Here is a 19,565-nt window from a genome sequence, read left to right as displayed (position 1 = left end):
GTTCAGTCCATGCAAAGTTTTTTCCTTTCGTCATCTGAGAGGTTTCCCACAATCGGTACTAATCATTAAATGCCCTTTTAGTTACAATGGTTACGAGTCTGAATAAGGTAAACGCACAAAGAAAGGTATTGCGCTATGCCGCTCTTTGCTAACTGGTCAACAGTTTCGTTGTCTCTGATTCGGGAATGTCCTTTGATCCAGAGAAAGTCCACTCTTTTATATTGTTTGCTAAACTGATAGATTAGCTGCTGTACGTCGGAGAGGTAACAGCTTGTTTTCGAGTTCCAGGATTGATGCTCTAGTTTTTATAGCATGAGGAAGCTTGTAGTAGTTCCGATTTCCATAGCACGACACAAATATGCAAACCCTGTTTCTTCACCCGACTTAGACCCGTCTGCGTAAAGCGTCATGTGTAGAACCATATCTAGTTGCTCTAGGGTAGAAGTAGAGAAGCGCCTTTGTTGATAAGGTATATATTGTTTGTAGTGAAAGATTTCATACTAAAGTCTGAACATCGGAGATATGACATCATTAAGTATGCGAGAATGGTATGTTGTTGCTGACAGGTAAAAGTAAGACGAGATATCGAAAGATTCGTATGGCATTATTGTTTGAAAGACCCCGTAGGGTTGGTTCAGTCATCTAGTCTAAAAGAGTTTTATTCGAGCATACGCATGTGCTAGCGATCTCGGACACGAAACCTGGTTCAAGAGCATAACTTAAGCGTCACTTGCTCATTGTTTTCCTGTCACTGACCGTAAATATCTTCCTTACTGTTGATGCTGCGTCAGTATGGGACACCTTCTATGGGGATACTGACGTTGCACTACAGTTCTATGTCCTTGGTTCTGTACTTCGTGCTAGCTATCTTATTTAATTTTTTGATGAAACGTTGAAACGAAATGCTGTACCGATCACCTTTTCTGCTGCACTGACTTGGGACAAGGTCTTCGGTCAGTGAGTGAGTTGCGCCGCTGCTCACCTGGAAGAGCGTCTCGTCGTCCCAGTGGGGGTTGACCTGGGCGAGTCCGTTGGCGACGCGGTTGTGCTCTCGCGCCATCAGTGTGTGCATACACGTCAGCACCAGCTGCTCGTTCACTCGAATCTCACCTGCAACACGGAGGGCCGTGAGCAAGTGAAAACCGCACACTATCTTTATTACTTTCTTTTGTTTCTTACCATTTACAAATCACTTACCAGCTTGTGACTAAGACAGTTACATTTCCGCAGTCTCAGTACATAAGGTCATTTGATTTCTTATTATTTTGGCAATGTTTAACAACGTTGTACCTTGTAAACTTAAAACTACCTTATCAGTCCACCTAATTTTCAACATTCGTCTATAGCACCACATCTCAAATGCTTCGATTCTCTTCTGTTCCGGTTTTCCCATAGTCCATGTTTCACTACCATACAATGCTGTACTCCAGACGTACATCCTCAGAAATTTCTTCCTCAAATTAAGGCCGGTATTTGATATTAGTAGACTTCTCTTGGCCATAAATGCCTTTTTTGCCATAGCGAGTCTGTTTTTGATGTCCTCCTTGCTCCGACCGTCATTGGTTATTTTACTGCCTAGGTAGCAGAATTCCTTAACTTCATTGACTTCGTGACCATCAATCCTGATGTTAAGTTTCTCGGTGTTCTCATTTCTACTACTTCTCATTACCTTCGTCTTTCTCCGATTTACTCTCAAACCATACTGTGTACTCATTAGACTGTTCATTCCGTTCAGCAGATCATTTAATTCTTCTTCACTTTCACTCAGGATAGCAATGTCATCAGCGAATCGTATCATTGATATCCTTTCACCTTGTATTTTAATTCCACTCCTGAACCTTTCTTTTATTTCCATCATTGCTTCCTCGATGTACGGATTGAAGAGTAGGGGCGAAAGGCTACATCCTTGTCTTACACCCTTCTTAATACGAGCACTTCGTTCTTGATCGTCCACTCTTATTATCCCCTCTTGGTTGTTGTACATATTGTATATGACCCGTCTCTCCCTATAGCTTACCCCTACTTTGTTCAGAATCTCGAACAGCTTGCACCATTTTATATTGTCGAACGCTTTTTCGAGGTCGACAAATCCTATGAAAGTGTCTTGATTTTTCTTTAGCCTTGCTTCCATTATTAGCCGTAACGTCAGAATTGCCTCTCTCGTCCCTTAACTTTTCCTAAAGCCAAACTGATCGTCACCTAGCGCATTCTCAATTTTCTTTTCCATTCTTCTGTATATTATTCTTGTAAGCAGCTTCGATGCATGAGCTGTTAAGCTGATTGTGCGATAAATCTCGCACTTGTCAGCTCTTGCCGTCTTCGGAATTGTGTGGATGATGCTTTTTCGAAAGTCAGATGGTATATCGCCAGACTCATATATTCTACACACCTACGTGAATAGTCGTTTGTTGCCACCTCCCCCAATGATTTTAGAAATTCTGATGGAATGTTATCTATCCCTTCTGCCTTATTTGACCGTCCTCCAAAGCTCTTTTAAATTCCGATTCTAATACTGGATCCCCTATCTCTTCTAAATCGACTCCTGTTTCTTCTTCTATCACATCAGACAAATCTTCACCCTCATAGAGGCTTTCAATGTATTCTTTCCACCTATATGCTCTCTCCTCTGCATTTAACAGTGGAATTCCCGTTGCACTCTTAATGTTACCACCGTTGCTTTTAATGTCACCAAAGTTTGTTTTGACTTTCCTGTATGCTGAGTCTGTCCTTCCGACAATCATATCTTTTTCGATGTCTTCACATTTTTCCTGCAGCCATTTCGTCTTAGCTTCCCTGCACTTCCTATTTATTTCATTCCTCAGCGACCTGTATATCTGTATTCCTGATTTTCCCGGAACATGTTTGTACTTCCTCCTTTCATCAATCAACTGAAGTATTTCTTCTGTTACCCATGGTTTCTTCGCAGCTACCTTCTTTGTACCTATGTTTTCCTTCCCAACTTCTGTTATGGCCCTTTTCAGAGATGTCCATTCCTCTTCAACTGTACTGCCTACTGCGCTATTCCTTATTGCTGTATCTATAACGTTAGAGAACTTCAAACGTATCCCGTCATTCCTTAGTACTTCCGTATCCCACTTCTTTGCGTATTGATTCTTCCTGACTAATGTCTTCAACTTCAGCCTACTCTTCATCACTACTATATTGTGATCTGGGTCTATATCTGCTCCTGGGTACGCCTTACAATCCAGTATCTGATTTCGGAATCTCTGTCTGACCATGATGTAATCTAATTGAAATCTTCCCGTATCTCCCGGCCTTTTCCAAGTATACCTCCTCCTCTTGTGATTCTTGAACAGGGTATTCGCTATTACTAGCTGAAACTTGTTACAGAACTCAATTAGTCTTTGTCCTCTTTCATTCCTTGTCCCAAGCCCATATTCTCCTGTAACCTTTTCTTCTACTCCTTCCCCTACAACTGCATTCCAGTCGCCCATGACTATTAGATTTTCGTCCCCCTTTACATTGTTAATTACCCTTTCAATATCCTCATACACTTTCTCTATCTGTTCATCTTCAGCTTGCTACTTAGGAAACCAAAATGCTTAAAATTAACAATTTATGTGCTAAGAATACAGGAAAAGGAAGACAGGAGAGAATGTTATAGAAAGCCAACACTGATACTGTCTAGGAGGGAGTACGTCAGAAAGACATTGATCCTCTTCTTCCTGGATAACGATCACACGATCTACTACTGCTCGTCTATGAGGGCGAGGACATCAGCGATAGTCTAAGCCTGACGCGCTCAGATGGTGTGACTGTACGTCTGTCTTAAGCAGTACTTGTAAGTTACAAGTTGTGGAGACACAGGCCACAGTAACATGGACTGCAACAGCTGCACACCAGCAATTGCTATCAGAAGAAGAAATCGTAGGCAGCAGTTTTATAATTGGTTACTTGTTGGATGTATCCAAAACTCTGTATTCCTCTCAGTTTCTACTCTCTGCAGCTCCCTCTGGTACCAGAAGTAAATCCCTAATGTTTTAACACGTGTCCTGTTATCCTGTCCCTTCTTCTTGTCAGTGGTCTTCCCATGTATTGTCCGCCCCGATAGCTGAGTAGACAGCGTGACGGATTGCCGTCCTACGGGCCCGAATTCGATTCCCGGCTGGGTCGGGGATTTTCTCCGCTCAGGGACTGGGTGTTGTCTTCATCATCATTTTATCCCCATCCGGCACGCAGGTTGGCCAATGTGGCGTCGAATGTAATAAGACCTACACCATGGCCGCCGGATCTGTCCCGGAAGGGGCCTCCCAGCCAATGACGCCAAACGCTCATTTCCATTTCCCATGTATTCCCTTCCTCGCCGATTCTGCAGAGTACCTCCTCACAGCCGGCCGGTGTGGCCGAGCGTTTCAAGGCGCTTCAGTCTGGAACCGCGCGACCGCTACGGTCGCAGGTTCGAATCCTGCCTCGGGCATGGATGTGTGTGATGTCCTTAGGTTAGTTAGGTTTAAGTAGTTCTAAGTTCTCGGGGACCGATGACCCTAGATGTTGAGTCCCATAGTGCTCAGAGCCATTTGAACCATTTTTGATCCTCCTCACTGCATACCCTATTAGTCAACCTAATTTTTAACATTCTTCTGTATCATCACATCTCAAAAGCTTCGATTCTCTCCTGTTCATATTTTCCCACAGTCCATGATTTAGTACCATACAATGCAGTGCTCCGAACGTATAGTCTCTCGAATTATGGCCTTCGATTGATACTAGTAGATATCCCTTGGTCAGGAATTCTCCTTTTTTTCTGTGCTACGCTACTTTTTATGTCCTCCTTGCTCCGTCCCTCACGGGTTATTTAGCTGCTTAGGTAGGATAATTCCTTAACTTCATCTACTTGGTGGTTATCAATCTTTATGTTACGCTTCGTGCTGTTCTCATTTCTGCTACTTCTCATTAGTTTCGTCTTTCCTAGTTTTACTCTCCATCCACGTTCTGTACTCATTAGGTTGTTCATTTCATTCAACAAATCCTGTAGTTCTTCGCCTTAACGGAGGTCAGCAATGTCATCATTGAATCTTATCATTGATATCCTTTCACCGAGAATTTTAATCCCACTCTTGAATCTTTCTTCTATTTCCATCGTCGCTTCATCGATATATAAATTGAATACTAAAGCGAAACACCATATGCTCGTCTTACACTCTTTCTAATCCGAGCACTTCCTTCTTAGCATCTAATCCTACTGTTTCCTCTTAGTTCTCGAATTACCCTTCTTTCCCTACAGCTTACTTCTATTTCTCTCTGTATTTTGACTATCTTGCACCATTTTACGTTGACGATGCTTTTCCCAGCTTGACAGATCCTATGAACGTGTCTTGATTTTTCATCCATTGTCAAGCGCAATGGCAGACTGCCTCTCCGATGCCTTTATCTTTCCTAAGGTCACACTGGTCGTCATGTAACAGACCCTCAGCATTCTTTTCAGTTTTTCTGTATATTATTATTGTCAGAAACTTTGACTTCTCTTACAATATAATGTTACTGTCTAATGAACACTTGTTTTCGTGACACTCCGGGGATTAAACATCAAGCCTTCACTCTGTTTATCTGTCATCGCCTATATCGCTATCGTGTGGTATGCTATCACTGCTACTGCCGTGTGCTCTAGTGTTGTCTGTGGAGTTATTCGTCACCTGTGCTCATTGTCGCCTGTATTTTCATTGCTACAAGTACTCTTTACGCGGCGCTCTAGATATTCTTTCTGCAGAGTAGTTCAGATCTGTCCACTACCTTTGCTCTCTGAGTGATTGCGTTATGTAGTCGTGTCAGCCTTCTGATCGTCTCCCCTGAGACCAACCGTCACAATGTAGAAAGACGTGCTCTGGGATACCTCCATCTCTGCAGGCATAATCAGCCTTCCGGCCGAAGTGATTGTAAACAAACTTTTGTAGATCCGAGCTAGTATCACGTAGAATAAAGCACACATAAAAATTAAATTAAACGAGCTTATTTCTGAGGCCGTGATACTGGAACATTATGCAGTGCCTCTGAAGTTCATTTTTCTTATCGACGCTTCCAAACTTCTTTGTTTTTAATGGCTTATAACAATGACATATCATACATATTGACTATCTGCTGTAATGGATACTTCATAATTATAAATTTGAGCTCTGAATCGTAAATAAATCAAATGCTTGCACTACAAATAGTCATTTGTGCTGATGATAATGTCCGTCATCCTTCTCACTCTGTTGAAACTAACAAGGTCCTACGCCTACAAATATCTGTGTAGTCAAACTGTCGTACACCGATAAAGCGACTGCGGAAGAGTCGCAATATATGAGCTATAACTAGAGCCGCACTCTGCCAAAAATACCATTCGGTAGTTCTAGTACACTACATAAATTACGTAGTAAATGATAGAACTACCGGCAGAAGTCGTATAATTGGTACAAAAAGAAACGTAAGTGAATGCGTAAGAGAGAAAATTCGTATTTTTGTTTGTTTCGTTGTTTGTTTGGCACATAATTAGAATCACACATCACTCAACTATAGTCCATTGCATATTTTCTATCCTTATAGAAAAAAGTGCATTTCATAAATAATAAAAAATGAGCTGGGCATGTAACTTGTGCGCTCTTACGTAACCAAAACAATTTATTTTATACTTACTATCAAATTCTTCAGCATGATCAAAGACAAATGTGTCCTGTTGTTATTGATAAATGCAAAATTTGTTTATGAATAATAGAAAATTGTTTTGTATAATACATTAAATAAATTTGCTATTGCAAATAGGGACAATCATCAGCTGTACAACGGGGATGTCTAAATGAAAATTTGTGCCTGACCGGCACTCGAAGCCGGATTTTCCGCTTGTCACGAGCGGTCGCCTTACCATTAGGCTACCCGAGCACGGAGCATGGCCAGATCCAGACTTCCATATGTCGTCAACCACGTGTCTACAATCTGCACTCGAACAACCATTATATACATATCAAAAAAAGTTTTGCATCAACACGGTTCCTAGAACTCCTGAAGATAGACATTGACTGTGGATATTGTATCACAGACACAGTCCCTTTGACTGTTCGGAGATGTGACTAAAACCGCCCAGACGTAAGCAGCCATGCATGAGCAGCGACTAATAGACGGAAGGCTTCCGACAGCCGATCAGTTTCAGTCATTCCACCAGGTAGGAGGTATACGGCTCGTGTTCTCTGTAGTTCAACCATGCCTAGACGGTCAGTACCACGGTTCGATTGCGTCCGCATTGTTACTTTGTGCCAGGAAGGGCTCTCAACAAGGGGCGTGTCTGAACGTCTCGGAGTGAACCAAAGCGACATTGTTCGGACATGGAGGAGATACAGAGAGACAGGAACTTTGAATGACATTGCCCGCTCAGGCCTCCCAAGGGCCACTACTGTAGCGGATGACCGCAACCTACGGATTATGGCTCGGAGGAATCCTGGCTGCAACGCCACCGTGTGGAATAATGCTTTTCGTGTTACGACTCAAACTGCGCACAGTAGGCTGCATGATGCCAAACTTCACTCCCGACGGCCATGGCGAGGTCCATCTTTGTAACCACGACACCATGCAGCGCGGTATAGATGGGACCAACAACATGCCGAATGGACCGCTCAGGATTGGCATCATGGTTATCTTTTAACCAGATCTCGTAGGTACACAATTATTTGTGTCGTACGTTAGTATAATTGAAACAGCGAAACCATTCAAACATGAGATAGATTGCACAAATAGAACTCCTAACGTAATACTGTAAAGTCTGCGACCCCTCTGTCATTCATAAAACATTTCATTCTGAAGGCAACAAATTCTGTGGATTCTCCATTTTGAAACAAGTTATGTTTAGAATATCATCAGCTTCCCTAACTTTAAAATTAACAGTAAAATATATTGTATGGCGCGCATGTAAAAGGAAAGCAGAAAAGTATTTGAAATTAACTTAAATACATTATTTGATTCAATCCAAAGATAAAAATTCGTATCCCAAGTACTATTTTCGTCATTGGCTTACACTGATCAGTCAGAAAATTATGACCACCGACCTACTATGGATAATACCCGTCCACGCAACAGCAGCGACGCCTGGCGAGGAATGACTGCTAGTCAGAAACACGCACGGTGGATGTAGTAGCAGTGAGCGTCCTGTCCGTGTATGGAATAGGGAAGGCACGCGATCTACACTATGTGTTCAAAAGTATCCGGACACCCGGCTGAAAATGACATACAAATTCATGGCGCCCACCATCGGTAATGCTGGAATTCAATGTGGTGTTGGCCCACTCTTAGCCTTGATAATAGCTTCCACTCTCGCAGGCATTCGTTCAATCAGATAATAGCTTCCACACTCGCAGGCATACGTTCAATCAGATAATAGCTTCCACTCTCGCAGGCATACGTTGAATCAGGTGCTGGAAGGATTCTTGGGGAATGGCGGCCTGTTCTTCAAGGAGTGCTGCACTGAGCAGAGGTATCGATGTCAGTCGGGAAGCCTGGCACGAAGTCGGCGTTCCAAAACATCCCAAAGGTGTTCTATAGGATTCAGGTCAGGACTCTGTGCAGGCCAGTCCATTACAGGGATGTTATTGTCGTGTAACACCTACGCCACAGACCGTGCATTATGAACAGGTGCTCGATCGTGTTGAAAGATGCAGTCGCCATCCCCGAATCTCTCTTGAACACTGGAAAGCAGGAAGGTACTTAAAACATCAATGTAGGCCTGTGCAGTGATAGTGCCACCCAAAACAACAAGGGGTGCAAGCCCCCTCCATGAAAAACACGACGACATCATGACACCACCGCCTCCGAACTTTACTGTTGGCACTACACAAGCTGGCAAATAATGTTCACCGGGCATTCACCTTACCCTCACCCTTCCATCGAATCGCCACATTGTGTACCGTGATTCGTCACTCCACACAACGTTTTTCGACTGTTCAATCGTTCAAAATCTACGCTCCTTACACCAAGCGAGGCGGCGTTTGGCCTAACTGTCATAGTTTTTGCAGTGAATTCTGATGCAGTTTGGAATTCCTGTGTGACGGTCTGGATAGATGTCTGCCTGTTACACATTACGACCCTCTTCAACTGTCGGCGGTCTCTGCCAGTCAACAGACGAGGTCGGCCAATACGCTTTTGTGCTGTATGTGTCCCTTCACGTTTCCACTTCACTATCACGTTGGTAACAGCGGACCTAGGGATGTTTAGGAGTGTGAAAATCTCGCTTACAGACGTATGACACAAGTGACACCCAACCACCTGACCACCTTCTAAGTCCTTGAGTTCCGCAAAGAGTCCCATTCTGCTCTCTCACGATGTCTGATGATTACTGACGTCGCTGGCAGTAGGTGGCAGCACAATGCACCTAGTATGAAAAACGAATGTTTTTGGGGATGTTCAGATACTTTTGATCAGATAGTGTATCTGGGTTTGACCAAGGGCAGATTGTGATGGCCCGGAGGTTCGACACGAGCATTTCGGAAATTACACCATTTGTCCGGTGTTCGAGGAGTGCTGTGATGAGCGCCTTCAACACATGGCGAAATCAAGGTGAAACCACGTCCGAACGGCGTTGGATTGGGTGGTCTCCCTCATTACCAGATGCCAGACATCGTAGACTGACCAGACTGGTAAAACAGTCGGCGAACTGTGGCGGAACCATCATCAGACTATAATGCTGGTCAAAGTACAAGTGTGTCTGAATACACAGTGACCGAATACTCCTAACGATGGTCATCCGCAGCCGAGCCGATGACCAAAGCATGTGTCATCGTTAATACCAAGAAATCGGCAACTACGAGTGAAATGGGCACCTGACTGGCGACACTGGACGTTGGCGCAGTGGCAGAGCGTTGCATGGTTTGATGAATCCAGATACCCTCTTCATCATGCCGATGAGAGGACCTGAGTCCGACGTCTTCCAGGAGAACAGCTCCTTGACACCTGTACGCAGTCGGCGACTCCATTACGCTCTGGGGAACATTCAGGAGGGTATCCATAGGACCAGTGGAGCTCGTGGAAGGCACCAAGACGGCCAAGGATTATCGGGGCATGTGTTGGGTGTTACATCACTTCCTAGCCCCATCGATCGACCAAATAAACCAAGACCTGCGCCATATGCTCCCAAGCATTGTCCTGCGAAATGATGGGAAGTCATGTAGAAAATTTCGTCGCTTCATTCTGTAAGCTGTTCATTTTTGGAACACAGACTGGGACCAGTTGCGATTGATTTGGTCGATCGATGGGGCTGCGACTTCAGAGTTTCCTAATGGAAGAAAGCATTTCATGGCATTCGCATCAGAACTGTTACAAAGATTCGTTGGCGAACAGAGCGTTCCTCTCGAACTGTCAACGCAACTGGCGTTGCGAACGACTCCCACATCGCTGCTAAAGGGATATACAAACTGCTAGCGACTGGAGAATAGTAAAACTTTGAAACATATATGTCTTTTCTGTAGATTGTAAATAAGTAGTTGGCACTATTAAAGTTCGAAACCTCGCTCAGACAGGGATTATATCAGTGTTTAACTGTCCATCGTCTTGATATCTACTTACTGCATCTAAAAGCTCTTAGCGTTAACATTGTGAATAGTGCTTTGAGCACAACTGACCTCCCTCGAAGCAGTACATGGACCTGTTGGGACGCGTGCAGCCCTCATCCGGGATGTCCAGCTTGAGCGGCAGCAGGTCCTTGAGTCCATATTCATTGAAAACGGGATTCATACGGAGCAGACCGCCATAGCCGGCGCGTAGATGCCTGTAACACGACGGCACGTTACACGATGACCTTCTCCACATAGTGCCAAAAATCTTACATGTGCGCTGTGCCCTGTGAATGTTTCTACCGTAAGATCACATTATAATATTTTATCTTTACTGTCAGCGTCACAAAACTATTCGTTGGTATTAAAAAAATTTCGTGGTTACGGGAGATACATTATAAGAATTAATAAATGAAAAACTGTTGGACAAAGTGGGATAAGCCTGGGTCGTGGGATGAAACCCGATACCATGCTTCTGATGTACTGTTTATGCCCTCTGGTGGAGAGATACAGAATTACACTCCAATAGTCAAGAATGTTCAGTTCACTGCGCCTTTGAAGGCAAGTTTGTTTTACGGTATCAGCTAATTAATGTTCGTTTGTTTTTAATCTGCAATTATTTCATAGTCATTACATTTATAAAAACTCTATTTAGTCAGGAATATTAGATTATTAGTAAGTTTTTATACACTAGCAAACTATAGGGATTTTATTCAATAGTAGCGTCAATTTGTTTTGTTTTTATTACCTCTGCACTCGGGGAAGACCGGGTATGCTGAGCGGGGGCAAGACGGGGCAGTACCCGGTCTTACCCGACCATATAATGCTGCAATACAAACTGATTTCTTTGTCGGTGTCAAATATGCTGAGAACTTACCAAAGGAAGACAAATAGACAATTATGCAGCCAGGAGGTCATGTAAGGGGTAATAAACGAAGCGTTATAGGCTAGGATGGGCTTCTCGAAAGCTGCAGGGACCTTCAATGTTCCACAAAGTAACTTAGAAGACAGATCAAAAAGGGCTAGGGCAAATAAAATAACTGCTAAGGAAGTGGCAATTAAGGGACGATTAGGCACATATCCGCTTGTGTTTTCAGAACAAGGGTGAAAAAATTATTCGATCCTATTTCAATACTAGAGAGTGGACTTTCCGGTTTCACTCTGAAAGATGTCCGGAGATTAGCATACGATCTTGCAATCAAAAATAATTTGAAGCATAAATTCAAAGATGATATGAATATGGTTGGGACTGGTTATATGCGTTTCCAAACAAAGTTCTTTACGATTTCCGGAAAATACTTCGATGAAACATTGATAACCATAAGAAAATTTTGCTTTTGAGGAAAAAACAGGTTGAATCATTAGTATCAACTGAGCGTGATGCTTTTGTTACCGCAGCCGGTAACTTTATGACAATAATCTTTATGTTTCTCTCAGAAAGCGGGAAAAACCTCTTACTCACTGAATAATCGAGGGCTTTGATGAAGAAGAAATTCATAAAATTGAATTGCTATCTGAGCTCTCTCATCTCAATAGAAGTGATCTGAGTAAAAGTGATAGATGACAACCAAACCACAGCGTTTTAGTGAGGCTACAGATCGTAATTTTTCAGAAGGCAGAAGAAAAATAAAGGTACCATGAAAGAGCATTTCCTTTATTGATACTGTGGGAGTACAACCACACACAGGTGCGTTGTGAGATTCCATTAGACCCACTCCCAGCCTACTGGGCAAATGTTCCAAATTTGGACTTCCTAGGCTCTAAGATCCTCGATTCTACAATGGGGCAGTAGCTCGACAACACATGGAGGACGAAAAGGATATATTTCATCTTCCTCCCTCCCCCCCTCCCACCGCTCCCTCCCGCTCTCCCTCTGTGTCTCCTTTAGTGAAAACATAGGCTCTTCGACAGCACAAATCTCAAACAATCTGCGCTATTTTAGGACAGTAAGTAAAAAATCGCCGTCGGTTGCTCGCTGATCAATGGAGGGTAATCACAGCTACATTTTTTTGTTATATTGGCTTCACGTAAACAAGACATTTTTATAATAGTTTGACAGCGGTTTTATTCTTGTGTAACTTTTTTTTTGTTCTTTTAAAGCATAGATCCCCATGTCTGTGACACAAGTATTTTATTCGTGGTTTCGTCTTCCTTTAATTGATGAGTAAATACACTTTTGTGATACACCTAGTGGCTTACTACGTATGGTACACAGACATACAAAACACGATATTGTTGTTGAACAACGCGTCTTTTCTCTCTCATATCAGTTTCTTTGCACAACGGAAGCATTAGTAATGGCCCAAGGAGCAATGTTTTTCCTGTAGGTTGTAAAGCGTAAGATGTTGCGACTAAAAACCTTACCTGGCAAACTTCTCAGTGACTCCATACACCGTGTTTCCATCGAGCACGGCAGTGAGTGTGTTATACTGTGCCCTGGAACCTGTGGAAGAAGAGACGCAACCGATAGACATAGTTATTTTGATGGTTGTTGTTAAAATATTTTCTCATTTCGTGATTAAGATATTATATCAGAATACGAGAAGTTTATCAAGGAGGTTATCCATCGCATATTTCAAAAAAATAACAATAATACACGATTGGATGTTTTTTTACTGAACCAATAATTTTTTCTAAGAATTAGTCGCGATGCATTTAAATTTCGCTAACAACTACTGTGTTTTGTAAATATCGCACGAAAACTTATTTTAAACACTGAACATGGCCAAATGCTGTTTTATAAATATAGCGTACTTTAAGGAGTTAGTGGTCTTTGCTGCGACCTGCAAATACATTTCTGCAGATGTACTTCGATATTGTTTTAAAATAAGTCTGATTAAGAGACGAGCAATTCCCAGCGATTTTAACTGAAACTCGTTCAGTCCACACCATTAGAAAGCAGCGAATAAATAACCCATGGAACTGCTAAGTGTTCAGACCAACTCTTTGAGTACTGGAAAATGAATGTTATTTGATTCGGTCGTATTGTGAAGTCTACAAACGTTGAATGGAATCTCTTTTTTCCAAGTAACAGTTTCACAGAACGAGGCTATCAGATTAGTTGGCCTGACAACATTTCGAATAAGGTGTAAATAAGAATGCAGATAAGTGTTCACTGTTTAAACAATGTGACGTGGTCTGCCATCCGATTTTCTTCGATTTCTATGTCTTGTCAAATACCTACTGGTGGCCGTTTGTCAGTTTTCCAATTTAAGCCTTCTCCTGTCACTCACTTAAGTTTTTCCAGTGCATCTAAAGGAATCGAATCCATAATTTTGAATGTGAAGTACGAAAATCATTACTGAGCTGACGCCACACTCAGTAATAAAAGATAAATACTTGAGAGATAATAGCTTTTCGAAAATTCGTACGTATGTGGCCGATGTATGTATGGTTACGAATGTTGAATGTATGAAACAGATCATGTGGAAGTTTTTGTAATAACAGTCGGAGATACATTATCATCAGTTTGAAGCTTCCTGTCAAGTTAAAACGATGTTCCCTACCGGGACGAAAACCCGAAACTTTTTCTTTTGCATGCAGTATTCTTGCCACTGAACATGACGCTCTCATCAGGGCAACATGTTTTCTGTCCCACTACATCGTTCAGCCACTTTCTCGAAATCCTTCTCATTAGCAGTAATTCGTCTCTGCAGTATTCTCCCGCATTATAGTAGAGAACTGAATAACATCAACATCTTCAGAAGGCAGTAGAGTTTTAAACATGGCCGCTTGGTTCAGTGACTGTTTATAAAGTTGAACTAAATACGTCCTCGGTGACGATTTTTAGTCTTTTTGACCAAGTTGCAACACTTCTAAGAGTGTCTTCATCAGAATCTAAATATTTAAAGTGGCCTATAACATAATTACAAATTTATGGGAAAAGAAAATTTTTATACAAAAGTGTAAGTACTGACTAACAGCACAGGAAAGAGACAGTACTTACATGTCACGTAAAAATAAATAACAAGCCAGATCGGCTTTAGTCACATAATTTTAAAAACAATACATGAAAGACGAGCAACTGTGAGCTGCTCATACCTATAAAGCCACAGGTAGCAATAGGTATGAGCAGCCCACAGTGGCTCGCCTTTCATGTATTCTTTTCAAAATTTTTGTGACTAAAGCCCTATAGGCCACTTTAAATATTTAAATTCTGATGAAGACACTCTTAGAAGTGTTGAATTTTCATTCCGCAGCGAAGTGTGCGCTGTTTTCAAAATACCTAAAAATGTCCGGCTTTGGACTGTCGTATATCAGGTAGTTTTAATCAAACGAAAAGTTCGTAGGGGAAGACTAGGTAAAAAAATTAAATCACCAACAAAAAAGGAAACACCGTGATCAGGCTCTGAAGACCACGCGGTAGTGGACCGACCGCCGAGTCATCCTCAATTAATCATCATCGTATGCGGTATGGAGGGGCATGGGGTCAGCACACCGCAGTCCCGGCCGTTGTCGACGTTCCAATCTTGGAGCCGCTACCTCTGAGTCAGGTAGCTCCTCAACAGGCATCACGAGGCTGAGTGCACCCCAATCCAGTTCTCCAGTAGCTTCACTTTAAGTTCTGCTTACAGTCGCGATACACTACTAGTCTAACGATATCAGAGCAGTAAAGTTTTTTTGGGAAGCCACTTACCGAGTCTGCAACCAGGCCTTGGTGCCGGGAAGCCCCTGACGAAGTCCTGACAACGGACGTTGAACAGGCTGTAGAAGTAGTCGTCCTCTGGGATCAGGATGTCCAGGCAGTAGGGGTTCTTCAGGTGCGGCGGCCGCTTGCAGCACTCCTCCGGTTCGTTGCGGTTCAGAGGGTCTGCAACAGCACAGCAGAATCACGTGTCGCTAAACACTATGTTTGCCTTCACTACTTAGTTGCCTTTTGTTGTTTTGCTTTGTGATGGGTAAAGAATTAAAGAAAGAATTGAGGTAAGAGCATTACAGCCTCAATAAGCCAACCGGCATCATATTATTTCATTTCGATGCGCAAAAAATTTTAATTTTTAATTTAATGGATTCTACAAATGGTAAGAGTTAGGCCACACCAGATTTGCTTATGTATGTGTGAGGAGCGTGACTCAGTTACAGTAGAATGCAAAAGGCTGATTTGTGAGAAGACTTTCAATTACATACCAAGGCAAGTTCAGTCATGTTCACACTTAGCGAATGGTAGGGCCAGGAATCCCCTAGAAATCTTGCCAAGATCGGCAAGCCGATGTAACCTTGAGGCGTAGGCAGCTTCCAGTAAAACAATTTTTTCTGTAGGAAGACAGTAACGATGAATGATACGCAAGTTCCCATTGAGTTTGCAGTCAAGATAGTGTGGAAAGTATTTTGATTCGTCTGCCCTAGTATCTTCTTCCCATTGTTACATGATCTAGTAACGATATTCTTGTGCTTACTGCAATTGTAACTGACTACCTTGTTGCGTCAATAATGGTACGCAGGTGGGTGGTTCCTTGCGAAACTTCTTTTGCAGCAAAGTGCAATAGACCATGGCCTTCGAACAACTTTCATCTTCACAAGCTGTCTCCAGGGAGGTGACAAAAGTAATGCGATTACGATACGTACATATATAGATGGCAGTTGTATAGGGTACACACGCTAGAAAAGGGCATACATTGGCGGAACAGTAATCATACTCCGGTGATTCGTGTGAAAAGGTTTCCGACCTGATTATGGCCATACGACGAGAATTAACAGACTTCGACCGTGAGGTGGTAGTTGAACTTACACGCATGACACATTCCTTTTTCGAAAATCGTGATGGAGTTCAATATTCCGAGATGCACAGTATCAAAAGAGTGCCAAGAATACCAGATTTCAGGCATTATCTCTCACCACGGAGAACGCAATGGCCGACGGCCTTCACTTAATGACCGAAGTACCGCAGTTTGCGTAGAGTTGTCAGTGGTAACAGAAAAGCAACACTGTATGAAATAATGCCAGAAATCAGTGTGGTATCTGTGACGAACGTATATGTTAGGACATTGTGGCAAAATTTGGCGTTACTACCCTATGGCACTTGGTGCAGGGAGTGGCCACTGACCCTTATACACAAATGTAATGTATTGCGAATACATAGAAAGAAGAATCCTTTATTGTATGATTATATGATAGCGGAACAAACACTGGTAGCAGTTACTTCTGTAAAATATCTGGGAGTATGCGTGCGGAACGATTTGAAGTGGAATGATCATATAAAATTAATTGTTGGTAAGGCGGGTGCCAGGTTGAGATTCATTGGGAGAGTTCTTAGAAAATGTAGACCATCAACAAAGGAGGTGGCTTACAAAACACTCGTTCGACCTATACTTGAGTATTGCTCATCAGTGTGGGATCCGTACCAGGTCGGGTTGACAGAGGAGATAGAGAAGATCCAAAGAAGAGCGGCACGTTTCGACACAGGGTTATTAGGTAAGTGTGATAGCGTCACGGAGATGTTTAGCAAACTCAAGTGGCAGACTCTGCAAGAGAGGTGCTCTGCATTGCGGTGTAGCTTGCTGTCCAGGTTTCGAGAGGGTGCGTTTCTGGATGAGGTATCGAATATATTGCTTCCCCCTACTTATACCTCCCGAGGAGATCACGAATGTAAAATTAGAGAGATTCGAGCGCGCACGGAGGCTTTCCGGCAGTCGTTCTTCCCGCGAACCATACGCGACTGGAACAGGAAAGGGAGGTAAAATGACAGTGGCACGTTAAGTGCCCTCCGCCACACACCGTTGGGTGGCTTGTGGAGTATGAATGTAGATGTAGATGTAGATGACCGACGCTAATGCATTTGTTAACAGCACGACATCGATTGCATCACCTCGCTTGTGCTCGTGACCGTATCGGTCGGACCCTAGAAGTATAGTTGATGTCCACATCGACGATATTGTTAACTACCTGTAGCATAATTACTGTTTTCCACTTTATTGCAAGGACACCCTGAACTCAGCTGATGATTTAAGGATCGCCGTCTATTCCGCAGATCAAGGGACGAATTTAAATCACACAGAGTGCGCCAAAATAAGCAGATAGGCAAGTACCGTAAATGTTCCATCCCAATAATCTCAACGACTGGCTGTAGGCATGATAAATTACTTTTAAATAGAGTACAATTACTGCAGCAAACTCTTGTCAATTCAGCACGTTTTATGCAATTAATTTTGAGTTCTTACTTGAATGTTTAAAGTTTGGGTGCGTACTCGGAGGTTTTGCGAACACATAAAAATTCTGAGCCTACTCAAATTCGAAAACGCAATTTTTTTTAAACATTTTACAGAATGATTATAAAAATTTGGAATGAAGATCGAGAATGTTGTAAGTAAAGTAAGATAAAAGGATACAGGCAACGAATTTCCTATAATGGATTGTTACTAAGTTACATGCAACAGCTTTGGCTGAACGTGATTACGACCTATGTGACATGATGTGTATGTGTTGTAATGGACGAATATAGCGTAAAACCGTGTGCTAAAGCGCAGATTGCTTCTCTCTTAAAGGCTTCGTCCGATGGGGGATCATCATTGGCAAGGCCCCATTTCCTTAATGTCCACGTCCTTAGCCTAGGTCATTAATTCACACCTGTGCGGTGGTGCTCTATTCAGATGAATCCGCTTCAAACCCTGGTACTGGAGGAAATTTGGCTGGCAAGGAAAGGATGGGTGGTGACGTAAAGTTTCTGAACACCAGTCGTTGCACCGATGTGCTGAATTAAATTCCAGACCTCGCCGGGGTGAGAGTATATGAGACTTTCGATGATTTTCCTCCATCGGGTGGGGACGTTAAACACGGCGACTTCTTTGCTGCTATTCAAGGAGAGTAGGCTATGTGCCAGCGCTGGATCTCATTCTCATTCTCTAATCCCCACACAACACAATTCATTGCACCTTACTGTACAAATATCCATTACACTCTTCTACAGTCAGTATATGCAATTAAGACATCATCACACCGCGCGGAGATGGACTACTGTGCGCAGAGCATTAAAACCCTTTGCAATTAGCCCTCACTCCAAGAGACACGTAGTAGAGATGTGGGACTTAACGACTGGCACTGATGACCGAGCTGATACTCGAGAACAGTATTCCTCTTTCATTCTTCGAAATTCCAGTCAAATACTGACGATATCTCCATGATTGGAAGCCCTTCTTCTGGAGTTAATGTCACCAGATTCTCGTGCACTATGGTCGTTACGTACGGAGACTGGTTTTGTAGCATCTTAATGCATCACAGATGAACTTGCAGTGAACTAGGACTTGTTGTGGCTGTACTTTTCGAGCAAGACTTCAAAGAGTCTGTAAATCAACTGATTCGAAAGGGTAGTATTTACGTGAGACTCGCACTTACCGAGCGGCGTGGCGGTGAGTGTGTAGTCGTGGTCCATGAACTGCCCCCAGGCGATGACCATGACAGTGCCCGCGTGGTCGTGGTAGCCCTCGTCGGGGTGCATCGTCCGGGACACGATCCGCGGCAGCGGCAGCTGGTTGCCCGACACGCTGATGCGGGGCGCCGTCATGCCGTCAGCGTACAGCGGACCCACCAACCTGCGAAGGCCGTTCGAGATCCGTCACATATCTTCTCATCACATTCCTTACTGGGTTTTGTTATTGTTTCACTCTCTGGCTCGTGAGGTTGGCGTGGACCAACAGCTGGCAAAAATGTTTAAGTTGGCAAGGGTGTTTACGTTTTAATACAGAAAAACGTCTAATATTCACAGTGATTCAAGGAGTATGTTAAATACGCTACTGGTCACTAAACTTTCAACACCAAGAAGAACGGTAAATAACGAAATTTTACTTGTTGTGGGTAATACAGGACAGCAGGAAGAACAAATGATTAAATTTGTAGATGATTTCTGGGTCTACAGGGCGGGAAATTTTGTATAACGGCATTAAGCCGGCAGGGCATCGATTCGCACTAAACGCTGGTGACAGATAAGGGTACATTATTCCGTGTTGCTTCAACTCTATTCCGCAGTTCATAAACAGTGATTGCCGGTGGCGTGTGAGACCTCCGAAACTCATGACCAGATGTTTTCAGTGGATCAAAGCTCTG

At 43.0% G+C, this 19,565-nt stretch overlaps 1 protein-coding gene across 1 annotated transcript in view; it reads right to left on the bottom strand.

The window, feature by feature from the left end:
* LOC124795499 (chorion peroxidase-like) overlaps positions 1-19,565 on the bottom strand; it is a 244,959-nt gene that overhangs the window by 31,269 nt on the left and 194,125 nt on the right. The window contains exons 6-10 of the mRNA XM_047259556.1: positions 18,858-19,054; positions 15,166-15,339; positions 12,894-12,972; positions 10,599-10,744; positions 983-1,110 (exon numbers count right to left, since the gene is read on the bottom strand). Coding sequence (XP_047115512.1) covers positions 983-1,110; positions 10,599-10,744; positions 12,894-12,972; positions 15,166-15,339; positions 18,858-19,054 — 724 coding nt within the window. The remainder of the gene's footprint in view (positions 1-982; positions 1,111-10,598; positions 10,745-12,893; positions 12,973-15,165; positions 15,340-18,857; positions 19,055-19,565) is intronic.

Source organism: Schistocerca piceifrons, chromosome 1, assembly GCF_021461385.2.
Source record: "Schistocerca piceifrons isolate TAMUIC-IGC-003096 chromosome 1, iqSchPice1.1, whole genome shotgun sequence".
Classification (NCBI taxonomy): Eukaryota; Metazoa; Arthropoda; class Insecta; order Orthoptera; family Acrididae; genus Schistocerca; species Schistocerca piceifrons.
This window is presented reverse-complemented; position numbering and strand designations above follow the sequence as displayed.